We start from the raw sequence: 10,289 nt of genomic DNA, 5'->3' as shown, positions 1-10,289 counted from the left end.
TGAAGAGCTTGCTGCTGTGGTGTCTTTTCCCTCGTGAAGTAGTTTTCTACAAATTAATGATTGGACTTTGAATTCTGTCGGTTCCTAGACACGACATAGGCATACACTTTTTTCAGCTAGCAAACTATATTAACTACATCATTAGTTTGTCAGCTGAACTGCATCAAGCCAGAGTGCCGTTGTAGCTGCACACTGAGGCATTTTTATTAGTTGGCTAGCCCTGGCTCCCTTCTCTGTCACACATCTACCCGGAATGCAATGCAATACACCATAAAGGGGTATATTTCATTGCATTCGTGCCAACCGTAACCAGTTTAGTTGATCAATTTGGGCAAATGAATGGATATTTGCAACATAATTTTGGGGTGTGCCGGTATGTATAGGCCTTGGCAGTCTATATACTCAAATTTAATATCGGGGACAATATATAATATAATTTATTTACTATATATTTGCCTGAAAATTACACATATTTTCACAGTCTGCTTTGCATATGAACGTACCAATCGTTAATCGAGTTTAAAAAATACCACAGGCAAAGTTTTCTTTTGCCTTAAAAAGCACAGACATGCGCGGTACGGACTTAGGAGGACGCGCCTAACTCTCTTGTTAACGTGCATGTCTAATTTGGTTGGCTAAGTTCAGTAACAAATTAAGTTATAATTGTAGAATTGTGTGTGTAAATGCCGTTTATTATTATTATTATTATTATTGTTATTGTTATTGTTATTATTATTATTATTATTATTATTATTATTATATTTAATACTGCAAAACAGATAGTTAGAACAAAGGACGTTACATCTTTTATTGTGAAATTTCCCGCTCTGATGGTTACCGGAAGTCGCTTTCTATTATGGCGGTGCAGTTCTGTGCCAGTGTGCTGCAGCTGATGCTGGAGAAAGTTTGCCTCCTAAGCCCGAGCGGTACTTCACTTTAACTAGTTTTATGTGATCACCATGGCTCTCGTCCAGAGTGACGGAAATGTCACCGTGGAAGGGATTCGGGGACACCTGGCTAAACTTCACTCCTTTCTCAGCGACACAGAAACGAGAAATGTCGCCCTGCACTGTAACGATATTATTGGAGACTTGGGGCAGGAATGCATGATTGCAAGGACAGAAAACGAGATGGGTAAGAGGCTAAAAAGCTTGCGAGCTCCTTGCATGCTCACTCGTATTGTCGCTAAACCGCGTTTTACCGGAAGGTGGACTGCATTAGGTCACGCACGTACACATACACACACAGACACCATAAGCAAGACTGTGTTTCTCAGTGGTACGCACAGATTTTCTGAGAATGCATTTTTTCATTTTTCCTTTGCTATAGTGTTACTTGTGTAGCTTCCAAGGGCTCACCTATGACGTTACATACTCTGTAATAAAACAAAAACCAAAATACATTTGTAAGATACTCTCTGCACTTCAATAAGGTATTCCCTACCCCAACATAATTTGTCTCCAAAACAAAATTGATTGAATGGAATGACATGGATGTCTGCTAAATGAAAACAATTATTAAGATACTTTTAAAAGGGCACCATCTAATCCACCTACAGTTACTGCCGATTCGCATATGTACACAGATAACACGTGTACACACACACATACGCATGTGCGCACACGCAAACACACTTTAAGCAAGAGTTCGTCTAGGGTGCTAACCTGGCTGACACACAGACTGATGTGGTACACAGGAAATCAGCACATCAGCCAGGCTATTAGGATTCCCCTATGGTAGAAAACGCACACTTAGTACCTTTGTGAAATTTCTTCTTAGGATGCCCCTTTGGATGAAAAACTGAAGGTTTCATGTGTTAGTAGGGTGCCCCTATGGTGGAAAAAACACGCTTCATGGTTACCCTACAGTCACACCAGAGGGGCACATGAGCAGCTAAAGTGCCCCTCTAGTGTGACATTAGGGCAAAAATGTGCAGTGTTTTTTTTAATGAGAACTGGGACGAGACCTCCAAAACACCCAATATGTCGGTGTTCTGGCTGGTGGCAGTCTTTGCAGGTTAGGTCATTGTTGCTCCAAATGTTTGCATTCAAAGCTCTGGCTCATGTTTTCTGCTTGTGTCCACTCATGCAAGCTAGCTGCTGCAGAGAGAGGAGGACACAATCTGGTCATTCTGAAACTGTGGCATCTCAGAGATGCTATCAGAAGGAAGAAGTTGTCTGATGGCGCCTTACTGTCTTTTTTCGTCTCATTGCTTCTTTGATCTGAACTTGACCTAAGAACTACAGTTACCACACATAATGACTAAATGTCACTTCTACAATAAGTACACAGAAGAACTGTGTAAAATGTGTACAGTGTGTCATCTTACTAATGGGGCTAAAGTCATCAACTGTAATAGCAGCTGTTGAACTAGCCCTGGAGACTAATGTCTGGACCATAGGGTTAAGAGCAGGAGTGACAGGATGTTGGCCAGGCTGATTGCTTGAGCCTCAAAATGTGGAGATGAAAACAAGGAATGTGTTGAGATTCTGCACCTCCAACTCTAATGGAGGCTACTAATATAAACCAGCTGGTGAGAAAAAAATCTGTTAAGTTTTTTAGTGTATTTTTAGGTAGTGCCAGTTGTGATGCTCGGTTTTGGAATGACAATTGATATGGTACTATTGGCGATGTCCATGACTTGAATGGCTTGCTGTCATGTCAGAAGTTTTTGGCTGTTTATTATGGATTAGTATTATTCTTTGGTTAAATTTTGACATCAGACTGAGAGGACTTGACATGTTGCCTTTGGTTGCTCGCAGGCAATCCGGACTTACAGTAGATATTGAATATATTTCTATGGTGGTCGAGGTTAAAAAAGCTTTCTGTGTGTAATACCGCAATATAAGATGTAACCAAACTCACTGGTATGTTTTTAATACTATAAAATGTTACATCGACATGTATCCTCTCTGCGGAAAATCAAATGCCTGTCTTTTGGAATAAAATAAATTGTAGAATGTCCCACAGCCCTAGTTCATATGTATACTTTTTTGTCAAGTTCTGCAGATGTCCCTGCTGTTCTCAAAGGAAGACGGACTACTTGGGTTTCTCAGAAAGTCCCTGAACAGCAAAGAAGTAAGCTGTGTGCACAGAGAGCCATTCTTTAACACATCCGCAAAGTGTTGTTTTCCCATGTCTGAGAAACCTTTCACTTCCTGCAGCTCACAGATGCCAGAGTGGAGATCCTCAGTCTTCTGGAAAAAGTCCTCCAAAAGTTGTCTTCAACCGTTAAAGGCTGGGAGAAGAACTACGCCGTTGATATCAAGGTGCTGCAGTAATAAGTTCATATTCTACTTTTTCTTCATTATTTTCTGAGTTGCCAACAGCTAAGGATCTGTATGAAACAACAGGGTAACCCTAAATGTATCACTAGCTGGGGTAATATATTTTTGAGTGACAGTAGAACCCAGAAACAAATATTTCATGTGTATCTTTGTAAGCGAACAGGTCGAGACGATGCACACCATGAGAGAGACAGGCAGTCTCCGGAAAGTCAACCCCATTGTTCAGCTGTTCTTGATTTATAGATCCTGTGTGATGACCAAAATCATCATTTACTGAGATATAAATGAAGAACTGACAAAAATAAATGTTATGAAATGAAATGTGTCTTATTGTGTTATTCTTATTTTGAATTCAAAATTTAAGAGTAATATAAAAGTAAAATATAGCTTTGCAGTGATAAATGATTACTCGGATAAATGTGATCAGCTTTGTGATAAAATTTTATCTCGCTAGCTAGCTTTCTTCCACCTGGCATATGTTACATTCATAGCACACATTACAGTGAGCCCATGTTACATTCTGTATGAGTAAACTGTCTTTATTACATCTTTTTTAAATTATTATTTCCAGGATATATGTCTCATTGTGTATACAAAGGACAAGGCAGCCAAGTGTAGAGCTCCAGCACTTGAGCTCCTGATCAAGGTAGATCTTCAGTTGAAGTGTATTTATTATTATTATTATTATTATTATTATTATTGTTATTATTTGTATTATTATTGTTGTTGTTGTTACTAACTAGACAGGCTTACCTATCCTGATGGCCCCTGTCACTGTGACAGTTTTGGGGTTTTTCCTGCCCCATTGTGCAGTTGTTACTTCCAGTTAACCCAGTGCCAGTAATCTATCTGAGCTGTGCAATTCTGTGGAGAATTAACTGTGCTGCATTGCAAAACAGAAAGCAGCAGCTATACCCTCAAGGTTATATGTGCTTCTGCATGTCCTTTTGCTAATTTATGGAGGACATTACAGTGAAGGGGTTGCCTCTAATTATACATTTGTTGATAAAGAACTGTATGTAATAAGGTAAATGCACTCATTACAAGTGCTGGCTGGACAAAATCTATACAGATTGAAACCATGACTGTGACACTAACCAGCCAAATTTACCTTAAGGGCAGGTTGGAGTTGAAGCTGGCCAAACTCATGCACACAGAGAATTGTTTGCAGACTAAAATATTATCATCATCCTGACAAAACAGAAAAATCAGGAATAGGTTTTGTTTTCAGGATTTGTATTTTAATGTTTGTTGATGTCTACTCATCCTCCAATATATTTCTGCAGATATTTCTGTAGCATTGCCAAAAAGAAATTCTGTTGTTCTTTTATTATAAACCTTTCTTTAAATTTCATAACTGCATCAGGTCCTTTACACGACTAAGGATTCCATCACAGTTCAAGACTTCAAAGTTGGTGACATCTTCAACAAGTTTTATGGCGAGCTTTGTATGAAGAGTAAATTGCCTGACACAGGTGAGTACTTCCTGTTTTATTCCTACTATGACTTTATTATTTAGTTTTTTAGTATAAAAGTATATTTTACCTAATCCAGTTCTGTTCTGAACTGACACATTCCCTGCTTGACAATATTATCCAATTATATATTTATTTATATTTTTTTCAATGTATCTTGCACAGTGTTTTATAATGGCCATTTTCCAAAGGGAATCAAATTATTAGTCATCGTGTGAATAGTTATTAGTCTACTGTTCTTGAATTTTGATAAGGTCCAGTTTATTTTGCTTTATTTTGCTTGTGTTTTCTGTAGTACTGGGTAACATCTATGAAGTTCTTGGAGTGCTGGGTGAAGTGCAGCCAAGTGATATGGTCAATCATGCTGATAAACTGTACAAGGCCTACTTGGGAGAGCTGAAGTCTCAGGTAAAACCATTATGTAGGGCCATGTATAAACTTGTCCTTTTCTATTGCTTCTCAGTCCCATTGCTTCCTACAAAGTAATACCCCTCTACTTACATGGCTCTTAAACTGACAAATGCTGTGCTTGCCTTAGATGATGTCTCATACAAAGGAACCCAAGCTGCCCCTTGTTGCTGGATGCCTAAAAGGAGTTACTGCACTTATGGTTAATTTCACCAAGTCCATGGAGGAAGGTGTGTGTCTTGGCTTCACATTTGTGTAAATGAAATTGAAGAAGTGTGACTCAGTGTCTTTTGAGTTATCTTTAAATAAATATAAAATTCTCATTTTCCATACAGATCCAGTAACATCAAAGGAAATATTTAATTATGCTCTGAAGGCAATCAGTCCTCAGGTAAGTGTCATCATGGTAATTACTAGCATTTATTACACACCTTTTATGTCAGGCCCTCAAACGACCATTTTTATCCATAAAATGAGTCACCTCTGACCCAGAGCAGGCATGCATCTCTTAATGGTTAATAGCACTCTGGCCGCATTACTTGCACTACCCCTGCACATTTGCACACTTGCACTTTTGTACTTGGTAGGCATTTCCATTTCCCTGCACTAGCTCCGTGATTTAATTGTTGTGATGTTGTCCTTTTGTATTCTGTCTTTATGTGAATCCTGGCTGCAAAACAAATTTCACCCTAGTGGGACAATAAATATAACCTTGAACCTTGAACCTTGAATCTCATTCTGTCCAGCAACAGAAAGTTTAATGTTGAGCTGGCAGTAGGAGGCCCATAAGCTGGACCCTTCTAAGTGTGTACTTAACTGCACCTGGAAATCTTAAGCTTCTTTGCCATTTCTTGCTGGGAATAATTTTGTCTCAATGTTTACTTGGGTTCGCAAATCTAAGCCTTACTCCTTCTTTCTTGCCATATTTAGTGCCCATTTAACTTTTACTACAGGTCAATTGTATTGGGCTACTTGTGGTTTAAAAAAAAAAAACTTAAGATTTTAAGAGATACGATTTCAGTCAGTTTAACTATTACTCCTCCCTCCCACCCATCCACTTTGCAAAATGATTGGATAGGCTTCCAATAATTTGTTTAATTGTAATTTAAGCCGGAGGAGGCTAGTTTGAGGAAAGTTGTGTATATGATTGTTTTTAAGTAATTTTTTGTATTATTGCTGGTAGAGAAGCCGGAGGAGGCTGGTTTGAGGAAAGTTGTGTATATGATTGTTTTTAAGTCATTTTGTTTGTGTTATTGCTGGTAGAGAAAAAAAAGTTTGTACTTTGAATCCTTATATATATATAATGCAAAAATACTTTGTCAATGTGTATTTTTCATTCATCTAATATTTTTATTCTTTTTGTGTGAAAGGGGGAACTGAAACGGTATGCCGTCACCTTTGGTAAGTTTTGCATTGCCGTCACAGTCCTGGCTTGCCGTTGCTGGTTGTGTATTGTTGCGTATCGTGATTGTATTACGGTTTTGTGTGATTGCCCTTCACAGCTGGGCTCAGACTGTTTGCAAAGCATGCTGCTCAGTTTAGCAGTTGCCTGATGGATCACTACAGGACGGTGTTTGATGTCATGTCCAAATTGTGTGGACACCGAAATGTGGAGATGAAGAAGGCGAGCTACTATGCACTGGAGTCCTTTCTCAAACAGGTAACTGGCTGACTCCTGGAGTAATTCAGCATTGTGTTCAGTCTTTCTTTGCATCAGAGATAATAGGAAACAGAATTGATGTAATATGTTGCAGTGAGTTTCACGATGAGTCGTTGCTGTGTTTGCTACTTCCAGATTCATTCCAGTTTTCAGTCTCTGGGGTATCTTAATTAAAGTTTTTCTCTTTCATTTGCCTTATGATGTACCTTATGACATCCATACATTTTAATCTTTAATAAAGAGGTTACCTTTCTATGCTCATATTCCTTTAGAAAGTCTTTCATTACAGCTCAGGACCCATTTTCATCTCTTTGGCAGTAGAATGTTATGATGACAAAATATGCACTTGGCTTTTCATCTGTGCTCCTTCTCTTAAGAATTCACTCTGTTCCCCTCAGTTTAATTTCACACTGAATGTAAAAACAAAAATGACTTGCTTGTTTTATTGTTTATTTGAGTGTTATGATTTATACATTTGAATCATTTCTACAACAGGTTGCTGTTTTGGTAGCAGAGGACGTGGAGCTTCACAAAAGTAAGCTGAAGTTCTTCATGCAGAAGTTTTGTAACATCATCAGGACTACGGAATCAACGCACAAGGAGCTCTCCATCGCTGTTCGAGGATATGGGCTTTTTGCAGCAGTAAGTGGGTTCCTCTGTGATGCAGATTTTGGTTTTGGGATACTGTGCAAAAGTGGTTTGAGCATGGGGGGCGGTTGGGTATTGGGTGGGTGGTGTCCGTACGGTTCGTGGACAGCTTCACAGATAGACCACCTGATAGAGGTAGGGAGTTGCGGGGACAAAACCATTTTGGGGAAACACTATGTGCTAGCTTTTTAATGGATTTGTTATGTATGTATGTGTGTATTTATTTATTGAATAATTTATTCTTTCATTAATTCGTTCATTAATTTCTTACTGATTCTTTGATTAATGGCATAATGTCTTTTCCTTTTTTTTTGTGACGTTAGCCATGTAAAGTTGTGTGCCCCCAAGATGTGGACCTGATGTTTACAGAGCTCATCCAGCGCTGCAAACAGATGTATCTGACCGAGTCCAGCACAGAGGATGACAACCTCTATCAGCTGCCCAGCTTTCTGGATTCCATTGCCAGCGTCGTCTTCCACCTGGACAAGGTAAACAGTGTGGAGATGTAGTAGTTAGGCAACTGAGCCTGAAACTCCAAGGGTGGCGATTCAGTTCCCAGGAGGACCACTGCAGTTGAAACCTTGAGTGAGTTACTTAAGCTGAATTGCTTCAGCGCATATCCACAAATGATGTGTGTGTTTCTCTGGGTAAGAGAATCTGCTATTTGCCAGAATGTAAATGTAATGAATGCTTGACACAGCCGTTTTGTGGCGAAGGTGACTGATTTACGATGATCGGCCAATAACCTGCTAATATTTAATGGAAATCTAGCCCTGAATTTGTGTCTAAATTTGATGAGCATGGTTGGATGAGCTGGTTTTTGTCTCTTGTTGTCAGACCCTTGATATACTTCTCCTTGTTGATAAATAGATCCCAGAGGTATACAGGCCAGTGCTGGAGCACCTTTTGGTTGTTCAGATTGACTGCTTCCCCCAGTTCAGTCAGAAAATGCAGCCCGTCTGCTGCTGCTCGGTCGTCAAGGTGCTGGTTGCCATAGCGAACAAAGGCCCAGTGCTCTGGAGCTTCATTGCTACTGTGGGTAAGTGGGAGTTTCAGTCCGTGTCTGGCAATCATTCCAAATCAGATCTTCTCATTTGAAATAATATGAAAATGATTACAGTAAATATATTATTTTTAATAAAGATACTGCATCATGGTGTCAGATACTGAAATACATTTTTCCCAGGATGGTTTGTGTTTTGCCTTTCAGAAAAGTACAGTTGTGTAATAATTCATATTGAGATGTAATATTTTTAAATATTAAATCCTTCTTCATTTGAACGTTGTGTGTGAAGTCATATGATGTTTTAATACCTTTAAAGTATTAAAGCCTGCTCTGTTTGAATGTTATGGGTAAATAAATGAGTGTTTTTCATTTGGTATAAAGGGATTTGACTTGACTGACTGTTTTGTTTTCACAGTGCACCAGGGCATGGTTCGTGTCTGTTCTAAACCTGTGCTTCTAGCTGAGGTGAGGTCCTGCTAAGATGCTGGTCCCTTTTGACCCATTATGGTAGACTAATTATTAAATAGTGGATTTACAATATGTAAATCATCAATCAGTATAAAATATTACAAATGTTTTTTTCATGTAAAATGGTCACCGAAAGGTTGAATGCTGATAATAGTGTGCTTCCCCTCCCCAGGAGAAGGTTGGCTTCCAGTCTGACTTTAAATCTGCTGAGGCAGAAGATGTGACCCAGATGCTGACAGGCAAACAGAAGGTCCCCTCTTACCGTGACTACCTGGATCTGTTTGGAGGCCTGCTTGACTGTGTCCACTTAACGGTACTTCTCAAAATTTAAACATTTTACCACCTTTAAAAAAAGTATAATGAGAAGCTTTGCCGTAATTAGATCAGGCTTTGTTTCACTTCTTGAAAGCCTTTTTTAATGTTGAATTAGGAGCATTTGAAGTTACTGTTATCTTGCGCAGTTATCTTGTGATTGATGTTATTTTATTAGTTTGTTGCTTAGTGTTCTGTTCATTTCCATGTCAGTGTTCAGTTCATTTCAGCATCAGTGTTCAGTTCTTTTAAGAGAAGATCCATCTTCTGTTTCAGCACTCTGGAATTCTTGATGGGGCTTTTGAAACGCAGGTTGCTGCCCTGAAGAGTCTAAACCATCTGCTGTACGATGAAATGATTAAATCTGTTCTGAAAATTATTGAGAAGCTTGACCTGTCTGTTCAAAAATTGACCCCGGAGGAGGAGGAGGTAATATTAGAAAGTTTTATGCTGCAGAGTTCATCTGAACAGTGTTTTCCATTTGTAGTACCTTCACTTTGAGCTTGTCCTGTTGGTTTTTTTCTCATTGTATTTTCAAGATAAACCATGTTGATGACTATTGACAAAAAATATATTGCGTTACAGAAAGGGGGTGATGCCAACACCATCCAAATGACTTCTTCTGACCCAATGGTGGACATCCTTCCTAACAAGCCCAAGGACTTCACGGCCTTCATCAACCTGGTGGAATTGAGCAGGTAGGAGTCTAGCAATGATGGGCCGGCATAACTCTGTTAGTATTAGTGACTAATCTGACCTGTGCTGTTTTTTCTGCAGCGAACTGCTTTTGCGTAAACACCTGGACTACTTTGAACAGTGGGTTTACCCTCTGGGTCACAAGCTCATCCTGCAGTCAACACGATTTCCACTGGTCAGCGGCTTCTACAAGATGCTCTCCATTACTATGAAAATAGCCAAGAAAATCAAGTATTTCAAGGTATTCAGAATTAATTTTTCACTTTGACTCTGACATTCTTTTCATCTTTTGTTTTTTGTAGGAGTTGATTTGCGAACTGATCTAATTG

The 10,289-nt window shown here is 39.1% G+C and overlaps 1 protein-coding gene across 1 annotated transcript in view; it reads left to right on the top strand.

Moving 5' to 3' along the window:
* The first annotated feature begins 813 nt into the window (after nt 1-813).
* Nucleotides 814-10,289, top strand: part of prkdc (protein kinase, DNA-activated, catalytic subunit) — a 45,905-nt gene continuing 36,429 nt past the window's right edge. The window contains exons 1-18 of the mRNA XM_035385040.1: nt 814-1,134; nt 3,002-3,078; nt 3,165-3,269; nt 3,859-3,933; nt 4,654-4,762; nt 5,058-5,170; nt 5,301-5,400; nt 5,506-5,561; nt 6,541-6,571; nt 6,673-6,830; nt 7,326-7,472; nt 7,802-7,966; nt 8,349-8,517; nt 8,900-8,949; nt 9,125-9,265; nt 9,541-9,693; nt 9,850-9,962; nt 10,042-10,201. Of these exons, the coding sequence (XP_035240931.1) occupies nt 960-1,134; nt 3,002-3,078; nt 3,165-3,269; nt 3,859-3,933; nt 4,654-4,762; nt 5,058-5,170; nt 5,301-5,400; nt 5,506-5,561; nt 6,541-6,571; nt 6,673-6,830; nt 7,326-7,472; nt 7,802-7,966; nt 8,349-8,517; nt 8,900-8,949; nt 9,125-9,265; nt 9,541-9,693; nt 9,850-9,962; nt 10,042-10,201 (2,097 nt within the window). The 5' untranslated portion in view covers nt 814-959. The remainder of the gene's footprint in view (nt 1,135-3,001; nt 3,079-3,164; nt 3,270-3,858; nt 3,934-4,653; nt 4,763-5,057; nt 5,171-5,300; nt 5,401-5,505; nt 5,562-6,540; nt 6,572-6,672; nt 6,831-7,325; nt 7,473-7,801; nt 7,967-8,348; nt 8,518-8,899; nt 8,950-9,124; nt 9,266-9,540; nt 9,694-9,849; nt 9,963-10,041; nt 10,202-10,289) is intronic.

Source organism: Anguilla anguilla, chromosome 12, assembly GCF_013347855.1.
Source record: "Anguilla anguilla isolate fAngAng1 chromosome 12, fAngAng1.pri, whole genome shotgun sequence".
Taxonomy (NCBI): domain Eukaryota; kingdom Metazoa; phylum Chordata; class Actinopteri; order Anguilliformes; family Anguillidae; genus Anguilla; species Anguilla anguilla.
Note: the sequence above shows the minus strand (reverse complement) of the source record. Positions and strands in the feature narration are given on the sequence as shown.